The 19,700-nt window shown below is 45.9% G+C and overlaps 1 protein-coding gene across 1 annotated transcript in view; it reads left to right on the forward strand.

The window, feature by feature from the left end:
• The first annotated feature begins 7,590 nt into the window (after positions 1-7,590).
• Positions 7,591-19,700, forward strand: part of SPON1 (spondin 1) — a 282,260-nt gene continuing 270,150 nt past the window's right edge. The window contains exon 1 of the mRNA XM_036918065.2: positions 7,591-8,252. Within this exon, the coding sequence (XP_036773960.1) occupies positions 8,015-8,252 (238 nt within the window). The 5' untranslated portion in view covers positions 7,591-8,014. The remainder of the gene's footprint in view (positions 8,253-19,700) is intronic.

Consider the following 19,700-nt stretch of genomic DNA (forward strand, 5'->3'; position numbering starts at 1 on the left):
AAGGTCAGCATCTGAGATGCCAGGACTCATCAAGGAGAATGAAGGAACAGAGACAAAAGTGAAATGTAAGTTTAATGAGTTAATGGAGCCTGATGAATGAATGCACTCTGAATTCCGGCTCCTGTGACACTGCATTAAAATGCACTGGGCCGAGAACTAACTACTTTCACATTTAAAACTTTGCAAGAGAAACTCCAATACCACAGGCTCATCACAACCCTGTTCCTGTCACAGCTGCTTCCCCCGTGATTTCCTGTCACAAACCTCCTCTGGCCAATGGCCCCACCACTGTTCATGTTCCTACAGTCAGCTAGGCTCAGGGCTCCTTCTCCCTCATCTCTCCAAAGCTGGCTCCCCCATCACATTCTACCACTTCCCTGAAACTTTTGACTACTCCATCTGCAGGGATTTCTCCCTCTGGGGACTCTGTGAGGGACAAGAGACTATTTGTCTTGGTCCTTAATTGGCACTGAATGTCTTTTGTAGATCTGCACACCCTCAGATAGATTGCGACCTTGGGCATGAAGTCACCTAACCTCTCTATGCCTCTGTTCACTCATCTGCAAAATGGGGGTAATAAAAGTACCCAGGTGGTTGTGAGGATTAGATGAGTTCATATATGTGAGGCATTTAGACCACCACTGCCGGGCACAGAGTAGGCACCATAGGACTCTCAGATATGATTACTGCAAGCCCTTTGTAGACAGGGGCATGCCCTCCCATCCTTCAGGGACTCAGTAAGGGGCTCAGCATTGTCAACGTCACCACCATCTGCTGAATGGATTCAATGTGCTTTATTCTTACTCCCTCTTAATGCTCAGAACAAAAAATTTGGTTCCAGCTTTGCAAGTGTACATTTTGTAATGAGTGTACAGCTGGATTATGTCCTGGTGACATACATTTTTTTCAGGTCCTGTCCTAGCTCTTTGGATTGTGTATTTGAAGTAACAGTTGGATGTAGCTTATGTAAAGCTACAATACAGTCCATAAACATGACACGTTAGCAATTAATAGTTAGTAGAGATGATTCTTCATTTTACAAATATCTGCTCTGTCTTCACAGCTCCTTGAAGGCAGGAATTTTGTGTTTGTACTACCCTCCTCTTAGTTAACCAATCTGTTTGTTAAACAAAAGGCTTACCTTTCACAAAAATTCACTCAATACCTACTTCACGCAGTCACATTATTCTAAACACAATGGAAAACTCCATGACTCTATTGTTGAAGAGCATATGCCCAGGCAAGTGACCTTATGAGTGCTTTCAGAGTTACTTACTGGGTCTCACTGCCTGCTCTGTTCCCTGTCACCAGGTGGCAGTAGTGTGCCATGGGCCGGTTGTCCAACTATGAAGTTCAGAACTTCAAAAAAGTGGCTCTGTTTGCTCTGGGTTACTAGATTAATAATAGCAAGAGAACCATAGCGGTAATGTGGTCTGTGTCTGGGTTCTGTGCATGGCTGGACTTGCAAGGGCTTGCTCTTGGGAGCAACCCACAGTTGCACTTCATGTGCTGTACTGCATCCAGACATCACATTCTCTCTAATCTGTAAATCTGAAGCAAGAAGACAGGTCTCCAGACTGGGACTGGGTCTACACCTTAGAAGACCTCCTGTTGTGCAGTTCTCTTTAATTTCTCCCAGTGATGAGCTTCCATTCAGCTGTGCAATGGTAGGGCCCTCATGGACAGTTTTTGTCCAGTTTAATTAGCTTTTGTCTATTTTCATTCAGACAATGGCTATGGCAATTATGAGGTCTTAGATGATCCCTGTTGGAGCATCAATAAAGAGATACGAGCTGATCCCATGGAAAAATAAATGGAAACTGAGGGAGCAGAGACAGCAAGAGAGGGCAACTTTCAACAAGTTTGCTCTGCAGGTAGTAAGAGAACAGCTGGAGAGGAGAAAAGATCAAGTGAAAGATCTAGTGTCATGCCTAGTATCACCTCAACACCCCCTGCCACTCCTGTTCCCATCCCAGGATGGTACATGGGCAGGAAGGGAAACAGAAATACAAGAGGGAGAGAGGATCACAGCCAGATCAGTGTTCAGCAGAGGCAGGAGGGAATGAGGACAAGAATGTGGGAAGGGGGCTAGTCTTGGAGAAATGAAGAGTCTTCTTCAGCTCTTCTTCCTTTGAGGCAAGAAATGAACTTGGATTTTGCCATGATTTAGTTTGAAGGTAGAGGAGACAGAGATATGAGAAAGTTCATACCTAATGTGCTCTATTTAGGGGATGAAATAAGAGATCAGGTTATTCCCCACAGAGAGTGAGAATAACAAGAGTGATAGAGCAGGTTTGAAAAGATGGTAAAGACTAGAAGAAAGAAATAAAGCACTATGAAGAATGGGAAAGGAAACTGACTAGGTATAAATTTAAGAAATACAGTTAAGAACAGAATTCGTGAGTTTGTAGTAGGGCAGTTGGCAGGTTACCTGGTTTTAGGCACCAGAACTCAAAAGTCTGGGATACTTCCATTTTTCTGCTTAGTTGATCTAGGGTTGAGATTAGAGAGGAGACAGAGAAATAAAAGTGGTGACCTAATGAAGAACATTGGTGAGAATGTGGTTAAAATGGTTAAGCCGGGTGCCTGGACTGGCTGGGGGAGGTAGTGATAAGATGGGCTAGGAAAATCAGAAGTGAGTAAGAAAATGTAGGTCTTGATGACATAGAAGGGTCAATGCAAGGGGATGAGGAAATGAGAAAGTTAAAAATGGGATGAACAGGGTGGTTGGGAGTCAAGATTTCTAAAGCTGAGGCTGTTTCTGTGGGGGCAGGCTGCTGATACAGAAGAAGCCAAGCTCACTGGAGTAGAAATTAAAGGGATCGCTGAATATCCATTCAGATTTCCTAATCTCCTAATCTTATAGCATGATTTAGGATGGGCAGCAAGCTGGTGAGGCAGTTTCAGAGTCCTCTGTGGCTGCAGAGGAATGACTGGAGTCCAGGATGGAGGAAGCTTGAGGAAGGATGGAGCATAAATCAGATGCTGTGAGCTTTAAAGCAGAAAGGCCTTTTGAAAAATACGCTAGAATGCTGATCTGGATGTGGCAGTGGGAAATAGGTAGAGAAATACTTCAGGGAGTAGGGGGAAGGGCAAAACTGGAGATGAACAACTAAAGAGATCAGGTGAACGGAGGAGCTGGCACCTTGGGTGGAGCTGTGGAATGGACCCAATCAGCTTCAGAATTCCAAAGGTAGTGTAAGTATATATGATTTGGCCAATGCCTAGAGACAGCGTGGATAAATATCTCTTCAATTAATTAATGCCTTTTGCTTTTAGAATGTTAAAAAGTATTACTCTTTATATTCATTTCCTATAACTTAGTCTCAAAACCTGCTGAACCTCTGGCAGACAGCTTCCAGGCTTTTCCTTATAACAGATTACAAATAGATCATTTTGTGCAGTTTAGCTTCCTTTATTATCTATCTACTTTCTTTTTCTAGAAGCTCCTTCCCATAAAACTTATGAGTATAACTGTATGAGCTAGAGAAACAAAGACATAACATTTTTGGATTCTTGTTCTAAATTAATAAAGGTAAAAACACTAATTTTATTTTATTGGTGATCACTTTGATGTTTATAAATTACTGTCTCAGTTACCCATTTATTTATCAAAACCCCAGGAAGCAGGCAGGATGGGTATTACTATTCCCAATTTTGCACATAAGCTCTTTAGACAGGTCCTATGACTTGCCAAGACCACTCAGCCTCACACAGCCAAAAATGTGGGGAAGAAAGACTAGAATCTTTGCATTTCTAGTCTGAATTACAACTCTGGGATGGTGGTTTCCTATTTATTTTGAATTTGATCAAAGTGCAGAATCAATAGGTGTGGGATGGAGTTTGGAATCTGCATCTGAGGCAAACATTTGTTGCTTGTGTTTCAATGATCATACTTAGACTAATCTAGAAACTCCTTTTCCTTGTTCTCTTAAAGCAAAGAAATCAACAGAGATAAAGACTGATTTCACCTCTCACCAATCAAAGGAATATTTTTTTTCTTGAAGAAGTAGAGCCCCTAGCTTTTCTCTACTGTGACTTACCACACACACTGATAGTTAATTATCTGCCTCAGCTAAATGACTTTCCCTAGCAACACCCTAGCAACTAACATCAGCTCTGCCTTAGGCTACAAAACTGGAAAGAGATTTCTTGATGTCCAGTGTATTTTACAACAGAACAAAACATCTAAACAGGAAATTAAATAGAAAGTAAACTGGATTCATTGCTGGGAGATGAGACACACACATACGAAACAGTTCATGACAATCCACCAAAATACAATAGTCGAAGTAAGAAACTTTTGCTTCATGAATTCCACTCAAGTCCAGAGGAGAGAATGCAGGATCTCATTCCATGGAGGAGAGGCAAATTTAAATGCGTAGAAGGAGAGATGACATTCTAAGTGATGGGAAAGCTATAAACAAAGGTGAAGAGGCAAGATGGCAAGTGGTGGACACAGGGTACCCAGCTGGCGGGTGCTGGGATTTATGGCCAGATAGTGAAGGACCTTGAAGGTCACTTGAAGAACTTGGGCTGAGTCAGAGAGCACTGGGAGGGTTTTAAAGACTTTTTATGCATAAGACAAATATTTCGGGAGGCAGACACTATGATATGCATGGAGGATGCAGCAAAGAGCCCCAGAGACAGTCCCTGCCCTTATAACTTCGAATCTAGTGATGGAGACAAATACTGAACAAATACAAAATGTGAAAGTCAAACATAAAAAGAGAATACATAATTATAAATCTGAAGAATATTAAGAGAAAAGGTATCAGGTTCCAGGAGAGCATATAATGAGGGGTGGATCTGTGGTAGGAAATCAGGAAGGACTTTTTGGAGGCAGCAGTTTTGCACTGAGATCTGAAGAATCCATAGGAGTTGGCTGGAAGAGGGCCAGGGTAGGAGAGAGAAAAGAGCACTGGATTCTAGGCAGAGAGAACAGCACAGGCAAGAGTTCACAAAACTGAAGAGCCATGGTGGCCGGAGTCCCAGAGAGGAGGGGTGTGTGGCCTGGGGGGCAGATGAAGCAGGCAGGACCTCGGGGGCCACTTGAAAGATCTGTCTTTGTTCTAAAAGCCCTGAAAAGCCAAGAAAAAAGTTTTTACCCTAGGATTGACATTCAAATCTGCATTTTAAAAAGGATCCTTTGGGCTTCAGTGCAGAGGACAGAGTGGAGGGGAGCAAGAATAGATGTGGGCAGCCCAGTTAGGAGAATGAAAGATGATGACAACTTAGACAGGGGTGGTAGCAGAGGACATGGACAGAAGTGGACAGATTCAAGAGGTAGTTGGAAGGTGCAACTAATGACCTGGTGATGGGTTGGATGTGTGGAGAGAAAGCAGTGGTCTGACGTGACAGCAGAGCTGGGTTAGGGAATCTAGCTCAGGTAGTGAGATTGGAGCCAGAGGGGCTGCCTAGAGCCTGCTGTCATAGCCCAGATGAGGAGGGCAATGCGGTGTAGTGGGAAGAATGCCATTTTGGTGTTGGTGAGGCCCATTTTGAATCCTGGGTTTTTTCCCCCCTTTTTAGCTGTGGCACCAAGGCAGGCAATTTTATAGGTTCTAATCCAGAAAATTGGAGGAAGGGGGCTAATGGGCATTCTACCTGATTTGGTTTTCCTGCTAATGTTCATTTAAAAATTAACTCTTACATCTCTGCTTGCTCCATGCCTACCCATCTCCCTGCCAGATTCAAATATGCTGATTTCAGTGAAAAGACATTTAAGAGCACATATTTGGGTTCTTGGACATGCAAAATACTCCATGAGGACAGAGACCACATTTTATTCATCTCTGTAGTTTCCTGTCCTCTGAGATAAAATTGGTTAACTGTCATGAACCACTTATTTTAGTTTGTAGCATATATCATAACTATAATTTGATAAGATGTATGTAACTATGTATTTAATATTTGTCTTTCCCACAGGATTGTAAGATCTACAAAGGCAAGTAGTAGGTCTGCCTTGTATCCCAGAGCAGAGAACTTGGAGGGCCTTTGTCATGAATGAATGAATGAATGAACTTTTGTTCCCTCTGGTGTCCCGCTTCTCAGGACAGATTTGGCCCCAAATCTATACTCAGTGAAAGATTGCTGGATGATGGGGACTGGGCACCAGGGATTCTAGCATGAGCTCTCAGCTGGCACAGTGACACTGGAAATAATTCACTCGGGACAAAGACTGGAATCTGAGTGTCACTCTGTAAAAGAGGGCTGATCAGCTGTATCAGGTGCTGTTGAGCGTCAAGGGAAAACAGGACTGAGAAATTACATAATTGGCTGCAGGAAGTGGGCCCTCTCGGGTGACCTCTGAGGGAAGGTGCCCAATGAATAGTGGCAGCAGGAGTCCCAGCACGAGGACCAAGGAGTAAGTGGGCAGGTAAGGAGGGATGGAGACCTCCAATGCAGATGGCTCCTCCAGGCTGTTTTATTAGTGATGCCAAGGAGAAAAACCTGACCTGGAAAGCAAAAGAGATTGCTTTTTAAATGCAGACTTTTGAGGTGTGTTGAAGCCCAGGGGAAGGAGGAGGTGGGTAACCAAAGATTCTGAGAGCACCTGCGTAGTGATGCTTGTGCACAGAGGTGTCTCCAAGATGGGCTTCGTCTTCATTACTGTGGTACCTAGGCCTCGCCCAGCCCCACCCACTGAGGGGCATGTGCATGGGATACACTGGAGACCAAGCTAAGTGTTTTATATGGGTCATTTCACTTAACTCCAGCACCCCCTAGAATAAGGGTGTGCTTGCACAGACACATTTGCACAGACACACACACACATGCTCCTTCAGAGCATGAAGCTAAAGCTTGGAAAGGTAAAGTAGTCCATCTGTCACAATGGGTAAATGGCAGGACTAAGGTTTGATTCAAGGAAACACCGGGAGATATTCTTGCAACTGGGACATATCCTGCCTGGCCTTGGGTGGTGCCTGAGGCTCTGCCCAGTGAACCCTCTGCTCATCTCCTCTCTAAACATCTGTCACTGGGGACTGAGAACCTGAACTAACATCTAAACAGGAAAATGCAGGCCTTTCTTTGAAACTTTGAAAACTACTTTCCAGGGCTGAATGAGGACCCTCAGGGGCCTTAGGCACTTTTGTCTTTGTGGGCTCCTTCCTTCATAAAACAATAGCAAACATTTTATGACTGTGATGATATAAATAGAAATATATTAATATTATATAGTACAATATTTTATTGGACTGAAATGTTTTCTTTCTTCTGATTTTATAGAAAATGTTTTCAGCAGTCTCAGGGAGTGTTACAGGCTCTGTGTCTACTGGGCCCACTGGATGAGTCCTGCTACTTTCTCATCATCCAGTCTGACCTGTTCAACAGAGCAAACGTCAGATAGTCATGACACCTGATTCTGCCTTAACTGTTTGGCTGCAGGCCTCAGTTTGCTCATCTCTAAAGTCAGTGAAAGTAGATGTCATATTTTTGTCGGGCGGTCAGAGTGGAGAAGGTGAGCAGATCCCATAAGCAAACAGCCCAGAGTATTGGTCGGCCCAGAGTAGGTGTGCGTCGAAAGTTAGTTCTCAGTCTCCCTCTCCTTCGGGCACCGTCCTCCACGGGGTTCAGGGTGTAGCCGGAGGTGGGGGCCGCAACCTCCTTGGCAGTGGGACAGAGCCCGCAGTGTCCCTGGGCCTTACGAAATTCTCGCCAGACCCTGGGAATCCGGCGTCGCAAAATAAACACGGCCGAGCCGCTAATCGCCAGCTCGGAAACAAAACGGCGCTGCGCTCAGGGATCTGGGCAAAGCCAGCCCTCCCTCCTCCGGCTCTTGGCCGCCGCCCTCCCTTCCTCGCGCTGCTCGGCTCGCTCAGCTCAGCTCCGCGCAGCGCAGCTCGGCAGCCGCCACGCCGGGGCGGGCACGGTCTCCCAGCTGCCAGCTCAGGCTCTGAGCTCCCTCTCCCCGCCCGGGCTCCGCCAGCTCTCGCTTCCGCGGGGACCCCTAAGGGCAGAAGTCGCGTGGCGAGGGCCAGCGGCAGCGGCACAAAGTTGGAGGCCGGCGAGGATGAGGCTGTCCCCGGCGCCCCAGAGGCTAAGCCGGAGTCCGGCGCTGCTGGCTCTGGCGCTGCCCCTGGCCGCAGCGCTGGCCTTCTCGGACGAGACCCTGGACAAAGTGCCCAAGTCGGAGGGCTACTGCAGCCGCATCCTGCGCGCCCAGGGCACGCGGCGCGAGGGCTACACCGAGTTCAGCCTCCGCGTGGAGGGCGACCCTGACTTCTACAAGCCGGGAACCAGCTACCGCGGTAAGTGGCACGGCGTGGCGTTGGGGGCGCGGGACCCGGTTCCCGGAGGGCGCCGACCGCGCGATGCCTAAGGAGGGCGCACAGTCCCCGGGCGCATGTGCCCTGCGGTCCTGGCTGCCCGCAGCCCTTTGAGCAGCGAGCTCTGTGCGGTTCCTCAGCCAGCGCCTGGGGCCGTCGCGGGGTCCGCAGCCGGGCGGTGCAGCCCCAAGTCCGACGCGGGGTTCGCTGGCGTGGGCTGTGGCCGAGCGGCGCGACGTGCGGGCCTGGCTGAGAGGGACCCTGGCTTCTCCCAGTCAGGTCCCAAACAAGGTGGTGGCTCGGGCTTTCCGCTCTCCCATCCCTGAGAGAGAGGATGCCAGCTTCTCGCTGACCGGCCCCGGCGGGACGGCCACTCCGGCTTCCCCGGACAGACTCCTTCAGGAAAAGGGACTTCAGCTTCTCCCTTAACTGGTCCCGGGGCGCGGGGAGGAGACAGGGAAGAGCCTGAAGCTTTTAGGAAGGGTTCCTGGAAATACCACCAAATTATTCTCTGATGGTCCCGGCGAGCGAGAAGACCCTGGATTTAGAGGACAGGCTCCCAGTGAAACGGGTCTCCACAGAGCCCTGGGTAGGTCCGGAGAGGGAAGGGGAACCCGGTGGGGACGGAAAGAAGCCCGAATTCCTGAGGCTGGCTCCCTGGAGGCTGGGGGACCCTGCCTCCCGCAACCCCGAGCCTCCGCGCCCCAGGCGTGTCGCGCCTACGCTCCTCCGCTGAGAGCGGGCTTTCCGGAGCGCCGGGAGGGGATCTCCAAGCAGGTGGGCGCCTCCCGGGCAGGGCTGGAGCTCGACCGGACCGACCCCTGACTCCACGCCCACGGCTCACCGCCTCTCTCTCCTCAGCCCGGTACCACCCCGGACATCTTTCTCCCGAGCAGCAGCTGCGGTTCTGCGGTGGAGACGTAGGACCTCGGGCAGGGAAGGAAGCCTGCCTGGCCTCACCTAGGACCCCGCGGGCGGGGAGTGACAGGACGTGTGTCCCCACACCCCCTTCTCCTTCCTAAGTCGGCGCTGGTGTCAAGCAGGACAGGGCGATCTTTGAGCGACTTGGAGGGGCAAACGGGCTCCTAGCCGCGGCCCTTCCATCCCCGCCTTCCTGGTTCCTAGAGCGTTGCGGGAGGAAGCGGTGGGAACACTGGAGAAAGTTTGGGGCAGTGTCGGCGGACGCTGGGGCAACACAGGCGACCGGAACCAGGGGGCCACCCTTCTCAGAACGCTTCGCGCGTTTTTCCGAGTTCGTGTCCCCGACTTGTCCACCTGGTTCTACCCAGGGACCGTCTGTACGCGGACACGCTCAGCGCGGGGGAGGAGCGCCTCTGACTCCGGCGCGCGGGTCGGCAGGATCCCTGGTACTCTGCGGAGAAAGACGCGGGGCTGAGAATACCCGGCCCAGCCCGGGAAGGAGTGGCTGGTTGGCCGGGCTGCTGGAGCGAGACGAACCTACCAGCCACTAAGCCTTTCCTCGGAGCTGGAAGTAGCCAGTGCTCTCCATGGATGGGAGGCAAGCGGGGTAACCCCACTGGCTTTAGTTCTCCCCCAGACGGAGGACCTGGGTTCCTTGGGAAACTGCCCTAGCTCCACGTGACAGGGAAAGAGGTGGCTCTAGAGTCCGACGGACTTGGGTTTAGTAGCTGTGTGACCTTGTGTCAGTTCTTTAATTTCTCTGAACCGGTTTCCCAGCTGTGAAAATAGCTGTTTATTCAACCTACAACCAAATGTAGGGGGTAAATGAGTTTACAAAGATGAGTGTGCTGAAGGTCCCCAATACATGTAAAGTATGAGTTGGATAAGAGGCCCATACTGGTTTAATAATGGAGGTATGTGCCTGGGCAGCTTTGCTTTGCTTCTGAAGTGTGTGTGTGTGTCCTTGTGAGTTAACTGAATGAATGAATGTTTGATTTGTCCATCCTAGGAGCCTTGCCTAAGACTGTTCTTGATGTAAAGCCTGAAGGATTTTTTGAGGTGATTTAAACCTCAGGCCTAACCTGGGGCCCAGGCATCTCTTCCCACACTAATCCTCCCTCCTTGGCTGAGCGCTGGCATTGGGGTGCCCCAGCAAGGGGAGGAGGGGTCATCTGTATTCACACATGACTGCGTAAGTGTCCACAGCTGGTAGGTAGGAATCGGGACTGGGGTATGCGAAGCATTAGACTTTCACACTACAGGTTATTCTAGCCTAAAGTATCCGCCTTTTGGATTGTGATGCCCCTGCTCGGGCTGTTGGTAGGCAATCATTTTTTCTCCTTTCTGGTGTCCAAGAGATCTCAAAATGAAGATCCTGCAGGAACCACGCTGAGATCTTCTGAGAAAATACTCTCAGATTAGCAAACCTGATTCTGCTACTCAAAGTTGGGAAGGAAAGGGCACTGGCCTAGTTTGTGAGGCTTTCTGTTGGCTTATACTTTCTTAGAATAATTATGTTAAAAGTAAACCTAATGCATTCTGCTCAGGATATTGACCTAGGGCTATGGAAGTTAACATTCTCCTGGTGCTCTATTAGCTTTTTAATTTTTTCCTGAATTGGGGCCCCTCAGAATCCTTGGAATTAATAGCTTGTTTTTCTGCTGCATATCTTTGTTTCTGGTTTTCCAGTTCATCCCCGAGCAGCTTCTGCTCTCCATGTCCCTCACCCCAGTATCTCTTTCAGGTACTCTAGACTGGAATACCAGGGTCGCTATTGTAAAAATATTGAAATGCAGGGTTTCTTCTCAAAGCCAGGATCCAACTGAGATTATTATTCAGCCTTTCCCGAGTTGTTAGCACTATATTGATTTCCTTCTATCTCCACCACTTCTCCCTTCTCTGCTCTCCTCTCCCTCCCTTGTCCCCCCAATCTGCCTGCCTCTGCAATAATTATGCTTTAGAAAGCTCTGAAAGGCCTGCTCTGTTTCTGACCATGGCCTCCTTTGAAAAGGAGATTACAGTGATTAAAAAATAACAAGTTGAGGATCCTCAAGAGGCTTCCCTTAAAGGACAATTTGCAGGACCAGGCATTCCTGGATCACAATTTCAAGCCAAACAGAAGAAAATCAGCTAAAATGTTCAAGAATTGATTGAAAATAAAAGAAGCTCTTTTGTCTGTCCAAAGGTCTGTTTATTAGGAAAATAAAGCCAAACCCTGGCTAATGAGAGTGGCTTTTCCTAGATGTTCTTTAAAGGGAAATTTCAAGAAACTTGATGGGAAAAGAATGTCCAGTTGAGACTTCAAAAGCTTGTCCAACTTCAAGCATAATTGGGGGATTTGTTCCAAACTAGGAGGTTTGAGACCTCCAAAGCTGCTTTGCCTTCTCTTTCTTTGTTCCACTCTGGGGCCCACACTGCTATAGCAGAGTGGGTCCCAGAGTGCCCCATCTTGGCCTCAGGGAAAGAGCACAGGATTTGCTGTTGGCTGTTTCAGTTCTGCTCATTCACATATTCACTGTGTGACCTGAGGCAGGCCACTTAACCTCTCTGAGCCAAAATTTCTCTAACTATAAAGTGATAGTACCACCCTGCACCCACCACAGTGTTGCTCTGAGGATTAGAAATAATCCATGTCAAAAGAAACTGTCACACAATATGTGCTAAAAATATATACATTATATGATGATTATTTTGGAAATAGAAAGATGCTTGGCATTAAGTGCCGGATGAGACATTGTGTTAAGTATTTCCTACTCATCTCATTATTCCTTATAGTACTTTGAGGTGGTTTTTTATTATTATTACTTTACAGATGAGAAGACTGAATCTCAGAGAGGTTTAGTAAGTTGCCCATGTTCACACAGCTAATAACCAGTGGAGTTAGGATACAAACTCAGGAGTGTCTGTCTCCTAAATCTGTGCCCTTACCCAGTCTTCTGTACTGACTCAATAAAATAAATTAGGAATAGAATGAATTCACTCAGCTACCCTCAGACTTCTGGATGGTAAGTCTCTGTTGAAGGAAAACAACAAGAACAGATCAAGACAGTAGCTGACATATCTTGGGACACAAAGTTTAAAATGATGAGTCCTTACTTACATTTGCTTTTTTTTTTTATAGACCTCAGTATGGCATTTCCCCATAAACCAGAGGATTAATTTAGAAACATGAAGAACCTTGTCAATCTTTAGCCAATTCCTTTTGCTTTTGGGGAAACAGAAACAAATTGGATAGGGGGAAAGAAAACCTAATTTGATTGTTGCTTTTTTTTTTATGTGCAAATATTATGTGATCCAGCAAAATTATTGGTTTGAAAAGTAAATATGTAGAATCTGAGAAATTTAAGCTGGATAAGGTTTTTTTGAATAAACTGTTTCTTAGTGGGGTTTTAAAAAATTAATACTGATGATGATATTGGTAATCCGTTTAAGTCACCCCCCACCTCCCCTCTCTTCCTGCACCATTCCCCTCTTTTTATTATGCAGCTTTATTTTTTAAGCTTTAACCCCTTTTAATAAGTATATAGTTCAAATTGATAATAAAAGTTAAAAATGTATGTGTATCTAAATGCTTGATGGTTGTAGAGATTGCCTATTTCTTTGAGTTTCATGAAATGCAAAAAAATCAAAACATACAAAAAGTGAAAGCATATCTGATTGGAATTTTTCAAGGTTTAAAACTTGGGTACTCCACCATACAAGTTAAGTTGTTATTCCACTGAGGCAACTGATTCAACTAGAACAACAGATTGCAATTGCTGACATGTTCACAAAGATGGGCTGATAATATCAGGAGCTTTTCACTATTATGCTATTTGCTTGTTATACAGAATGTTAGGTGTAGGTCAATATCAATTTCTATAAGGGGAAAAAAACTCTTACCATGTTATATTAGTCAGGATACAGGCTAAGCTCAAGTTGCAAAGAGTCCCCAAAATACAGTGTTTTAAATAAGAGCTAAATGGGAAGTCCAAAATGATGTGCAGCTTTGCTCCACAAATTCAACCCTGGTTCCTTCTATATTGTTGCTCAGCTGTCTTCTAGCACTTTGCTGTGCAATAGGTAGCCATGAACTAAGTAGCCAAAATGTGGCTAGTCTGAAGTGCAATGTGCTGTAGTTTAAAATACACACTGATTGTTGAATAATTAGTATGAAAGAATACACTTCTCATTAACAGTTATTTTATATTGATTACATGCTGAAGTGATAATTGTTTATATTGTTAAATAAGATATATTGTTAAAATTAGTTTTACTTGTTTTACATTTATTCCTACAGGATACTTGTTAATAAATACAATGAATTTCACCTGACCTGAATTTATTTCTATTGGACAGCACTGTTCTAGAGTGTTATTCTCATCAGCATGGTTATACTAGTTCACTACCAACATATCTGAGTCCCAGTCAGAATGAGGTGGGGGAGAAACAAGTAGAAGGCAAGAGCCTTTGTTTCAATGATGTGATCCAGAAATTGCACCCAGCACTTCCAAACACACTCCACTGGTGAGAATGTAGTCATGTGGCCACACCTAGCTGCAAAGGAGCCTGAAAAATACCACGTTTAGCTGAGCAGCCATATATCCAGCTAAAACCTGGGGGAGGGATTTAATTTTTCAAAAAGGATGAAGGTGAAATGGATTTGGAGGGGACAATTAGCTCTGTCCCATATTTAATACATAGTCATGTAAAAACAAATTTCATGTTCTTTCACTTAGGGAAACATCATCTAGATGGGTCTTCTCAACAGCATGTGAAGTGGATATACCTGCTAAATGAACCTGTAGGGGAAGGACTGTGTGTGTGTGTGTGTGTGTGTGTGTGTGTGTGTGAATAGGTTTCATATTAAGAAAAAAAAGGGGCCAGTGTGACAGAATGGCCTGTTCTGTTCCACCCTCTCCCTCAATAAAGGAGGAAGCTGTAAGGAAATAAATGAAGGAAGGAAAAAGTAGATAAAGCAGGAAAACAAGAGAGGGTAGGATAGAGAAGAAAGACAAAGGAGGAGAAGGAAAGGAGAGGAAGAAGAAGAGGATGGAGAGAAAGAAAAATTAAAAAGAAAATCTCACTGGGGTATACCTTCAGAATGAGAATAAAAGAAATAATTTGAGTACAGTGGAGTTCCATCTAACTTGAGGGTTAGATCCAAGAGGGACTATGGAAAGCAAAAAATCATGTAAGTCAAAATTATTCCTTAAAAATCCTTTGAAATTGTACATAAGATAAAACCTTTTTCAATGTTCTATATTCAGGATTCAGTTTAGCCTTATTTATAGGATATTATCCAGATAGTTTTGTTAGTGGGAAATAGAAACAAATTGACATTTCTCAATAAGTCTAAATAAGTACTGTTAGTTTTCCCTCCAGCATTGGAAGAGACCAGTGTTTCCTCAGCTGAGTAACAACAGGTAATACAGTTCGTTTGCTTGCCCTTAAACACTGTCTTCACCAACACAAAGTACCAGGTAATAGGGAGGGGAGCTGAGAGTCTCCTCTCACGACATTAGAGCACATGAGTGCATCACGTGGAGTGGCAAGTGGCCCGGTTTATCTGAGTTATTGTTTCTTCTCTCTGCTTTTTCTTGGACAGTGTGCAGTTGTGTTTGATTCTGTCATAGGCGCCTATGCTGGAGCTCCCATGGCATCAGGGAGCTCACTACATCACATACAGCTTCCTGCATGGCTGACCAGCTCTAGCTGGTATGAAATTTCTCATATTTAGAGGGTGTCTTGTCTGGGCTGGAGTTGAGGCTAAGATGTGAAAGGTAAGGAGTTAGGTTACATCACCAGAAGTCCTTTGTGGGCTCTACATAGATGAGGCTTCTCACTTTCACAGAATATTCAAAACTGCCATGAAAAGTTCAGGGAAATTTAAATAGGGGCCTACTGACATCTGCTAATTTGCTGAGGCCCAGGAGAACCACAGGAAATAACTTGAACCTTCTTTATAGGTTCAGACACTGACTTCTTTATAGTTGTGGTTTAGATATTTGCAAATATGTCTCATGGACTGCCTGAGAAAGGGGAAGAGCAGGAAAGAACAAATCACCTTGCCTGGGGGCAGGGATGTGGGAAGGTGAGCAGACTCGGAAGCATAGAAACTGAATAGTCATTCTAAGTGCTGCAGGAAGCTCTTCTGACACTGCTTTCTTCTTGCACTCCTCCTCCTCCTGCCCTTTCCTTTTTCTCCTTTGCTTCCCCTCCTCCTCAAAGCTGCAACACTGCCCTTTGAATTCTCCAAACACACCCAACTCATTCCCGCCCCAGGGCCTTTGTACATGCTTTTCTCCATGCCTACAATGCTCCTTCCCAGGTCTTAGTGCAGCTCATGCATCTTTAATGTTTCAGTTTAATTGTTATCTCTCTTAAAGAGGCTTCTCTGACCACCAATTTATGTTTCCCATTACTTTTGCCTTATTTTATTTTCATCATCGCCCTTAACCACACTCTGAAATTATCTTGCTTATCATCTGCCTCCTTGAAGCTAGAATACAAGCTTTATGAGAGCAAGAACTGGATCTTCCTTACTTGCCATTTTATCTCCAGCACCCAGAAACGTTGGTGGACATAACAGACACTAATCATTATTCACTGAAAAAAATTAAGAACCCTGGTGTGAGATCTCCCTCTAGAGAGCTAAATGAAAGAAAAGCATTTCTCTCTCACTAGAGAGAGAAGGGGACAGACAGCAAAGAGCCCTGGTAACAAGAGAGAAAGGATGCCGTGTCCTGGGGGCGCTGGCTAAAGGTTAAGGGAAGTCGGATGGCCTGAGTCCAGGGCGAGAGTGTTGGGAGGGAGGAGCGAGCAGTCGTGTGTGTGTGTGTGTGTGTGTGTGTGTGTGTGTGTGTGTGTGTGTGGTGGAAAGCTGGGTCACTGAGGGTTCAGAGGGGAAGAGCAAAAGCAAAGGGCAGGGTTGCCAGCTTCAGACGTTGACTGGTTAGATGGAGAATAAGGCAGAGGGAGGTTGTTGATCAATCAAACCTAGACACTGGTTGTTAAAGTGGTTTTCCCTACAGTCAGCACTTTGTTGGGTCGTCTGTGTGGTTTCCAAACCTAGCTTGGCATCGGAATTGCTTGGAAATTAGAGAAAAAAAAGAAATAGCCTCACTGGCCCCACCCCAGCAAAGGGCTGGATCCAGGAATCTGTTTGTTTCTTTCTTTTTCTTTTAAAGCAAGATGGCGAGCTACAAAGGGAAGGTGACCAAAAGGTGGTGCCTTGTCCATGAGCGCACTTTCCCCCTCATCACCCCTCCCAGCCCCCGTGTCCCAGGTACCTCAGCACCTGGTCTCATCACTGCCCTATCCTGCTGCACTGGGGCACCAGTACAGGGGCAGTGGAAAGTCCTCAAAGTCAGAGCAATAGCAGTGTCCCCTGCCTTGGCAGTGGAGGGGTGGGAAGAGAAGAATCATGAATTTCCTTTAGACGACACCACTCAGACTGGCAAAACCTGAGCTAAGGCGGACCTAGTTGTAATTCTCTGCTGCCAACATCTGCCTCCTATGTAACTTCCACTCACTGGTCCAGGTTCTGTCCTTTGAAATCAAACAAACAAGGTCTCCCCTTAGCCATATGTCAGCTCTTGAGGTGTTTGTGGAGAAATTGCAACTATGACTTTTCTGACTAAAATGCCCCTTTCCTTCAGCCACTCTTTGTAAGATGCTGTTTCTTGTTCCTTTGTACTTTGTACACCAGATGTGCTATGACTGGGATGGAACATGGAGGAGGGATTATCTCCCTTGTCCTGGACACAGTGTTTGTGTTAAGCTTGCCAGGTCTTATGTTTGCTATGTTGGCAGCTGTGTTGTACTCTGGAATCACACTGAGCTTGTTGCCAGCAAAAATTCCTGGGATTTGCCGAGAAGGCTCGCTGCCCTCCTCTCACTATACTGGTGTAACTGGACCTTGAACATAAATTTGACAAACTTCTCCATTAGACTTAGTTCAACATGTTTGGACCCATTCCTCTAGCTGCCAACCATTCATTAATCTGGATTCTGTCATTGACTGACTTCTCCACATAATCTAATTTTGGATTGCCCACAATTTTAATAAGCAGGCCCTGATAAGAAGTCTTTATCAGAGAAGTTGATAGGAGTGTTGAGCAGGTCAGAGCTCAGGACAGAGCTCTTTGACATCTCAGAGTCTTCCCCTAAAGTTGACATCTAGTTAAACCATTTTGAAGCAAACTGGTTTGCTGCCATCTCAGTGACATTTACATACCAAGTGCCACCCTCCTGGTCAGCCACCCCAGTTCAGTCATGAATACTGTTTCCTCAGTCTACTAGTGAGTTGGATAGTCTGGGCAGAATTATTTTCTTTTTTTGCTTCAAAAATTGGTCAGGACTCTTTCTACTGCAAGTGACAGGAACAAAGTCGAACTAAAGAAAAAATAACTGTTGAGTCCCATAACTGGAAAGTCCAGGGGTGGGTGTAGTTTCAGGTACAAATGGACCTAGGGACTCAAATGGGGCCCCTCTCTCTCACTCCCTTCCCTTCTCCTTTCATCCCTCCCTTCTACTCTGTCTCCCTCCTTCCATCCTTTATCTCTTGGCTGTGTTTCTGTATGTTGTACTCATTTTTCTGAGTACAGATAAACTTTCTCCAAATGACAGGGGAGGATAGCTGCCAACAACCTTCAGCAAAAGCCTTACTGTTCATTCTGTAACCAAAAGAAAAGCCCTTTTCCTTTTCACTACCAACTGAAAAATCCCAGTCCTTCTGATTGGTCCATATGGGTTGTATACCCAATGGGAATGGGGTATGGAGCTAGACGACTGGATTTGGGTCACAATTACTCTTATAACAGTACATTTCAGAAAGGAGAGGGTATACTGTTATTGCCAGCCCCAAAGGTCACGTGGTCAGACTAGGGGAAGAGTGGGGGTCCTAGACAGCATATGTCCCTTACAGCTTCCAGCCCTTATCCATATTCCCAACTATGTTCCCTTGGTTGACCAATCTCCAGCTCCCCAGGAACTGGAAGTTCCTCTTTCTTGCCACACATTGTTCAGCTCAGGGCCCATTTATCTGGCTCCCAGCTGTCCTGTGATGAGATAGCACATGGGAAAGATAATGAACTTCTGTTGAGCTGTTGCCGTGCTTCCCAAACTTATCTCCTTTAATCCTTATGACAAATCCATGAGATGATAATAATGATTCCTATTTTATAGAGGAGAGCAATTAAAAAATATATATATATTTTATTAATTCAACAAACATATATACTTATTATTACAAGTATTAATTCATTCATTGTCAAAATAACAACATGAGGTTAAGTACTATTACTGCCATCTTACAGATTAGAAACAGACAATGAGAAGTTAAGTAACTTGCCCAAAGTTACACATAGTAAACAGAGGGGATGTGAACCCAGACCTATTAGCTACATTAGAAAAAAGAGTTTTCCATTTTAAATATCATGCTATTTAATTGGGAATGGGAGATGTTTCATCTCTGCCTGGGGATGCTGGGATCATTGGCTAAAGAAGATCGTCCAGAGGAACAGCCCTTCCATATACATTCACTCACCTTTAGACTTGCAGCCCTGCATTCCCATCTGTCAGTCCATTACCAGCATTTTGTGGAGGGCTGAATTTTTTGCCAATTTCTAAGTGAAGCATGTGAGTTTTGCAACTCCCCAGAGCTTCAGAAGTTGTGCAGGGTGGGGAGGGGTCTGCCTGGCTTATGCAATGCTCCAGCAGCCCTTATAACCCCAAGTTACAAGTCAAGGCAGCGGCTAATGTTCCCTGTAGTTGATGTGTGCAGCATGAAGACTAGAACATCTTAGCAACACAGAGCAGGTAGATGGAAGGGCTGGCTGTGCAATGAAGTTGGGATCTGGTTCAGGACCTTCTCTCTCAGGTTGGGGCTGGGGGTCTGAAACTCAAAGGCAGAGTGGGGAGGGTAGGATCCACTGAGGGTAGCATGCATAGCAGATGAATCGGGTAACAGTTTCTCAAAGTTTGTGTTAGATGGTTGACACACCAACATTTGAAGGACCCAGAAAGCTGTTTGGGAATTAGGTGGGACTGGCATTTTCTATGGCCCATGTACCCAAGGATGAAGTTAACTCAACCTTAGGTGCAGATTTAAGGCCAGATACCAGCGTGAAACATCAGTCTTCATTCAAACAAGGCAGGTCTGAGAGGCTCTGGCTCCCGGGCTGGTTTTTAGGGAAAGGCTGTAATCTAATAATCAACTGCCAATCTGATCGTCCTAAAACATAAATCTGAATATCACAGTCACTAACTCAAATCCCTCAGTGCCTCCTCATCACCTCCAGGGTGGTATCTGAAGGGCCCCCACCCATAAGATGGCAAACTTCCTGCTTCTCTTCCGGGTCCTCGGTTCCCGCCGGCGCCACCTGAAGCCCAATCACCCCTCGCCCCCCTAATCCCAGCACCTAGCCAATAGCCACCAGCCCCGTAGAAGTGACACCACAATCACCCCATGCCCCTTCCTATATAACCCAGCACCTTTCCCTAATAAAGCGGAATTCTCCGGTGAAT

This window comes from Manis pentadactyla, chromosome 9 (genome assembly GCF_030020395.1).
Source record: "Manis pentadactyla isolate mManPen7 chromosome 9, mManPen7.hap1, whole genome shotgun sequence".
Taxonomy (NCBI): domain Eukaryota; kingdom Metazoa; phylum Chordata; class Mammalia; order Pholidota; family Manidae; genus Manis; species Manis pentadactyla.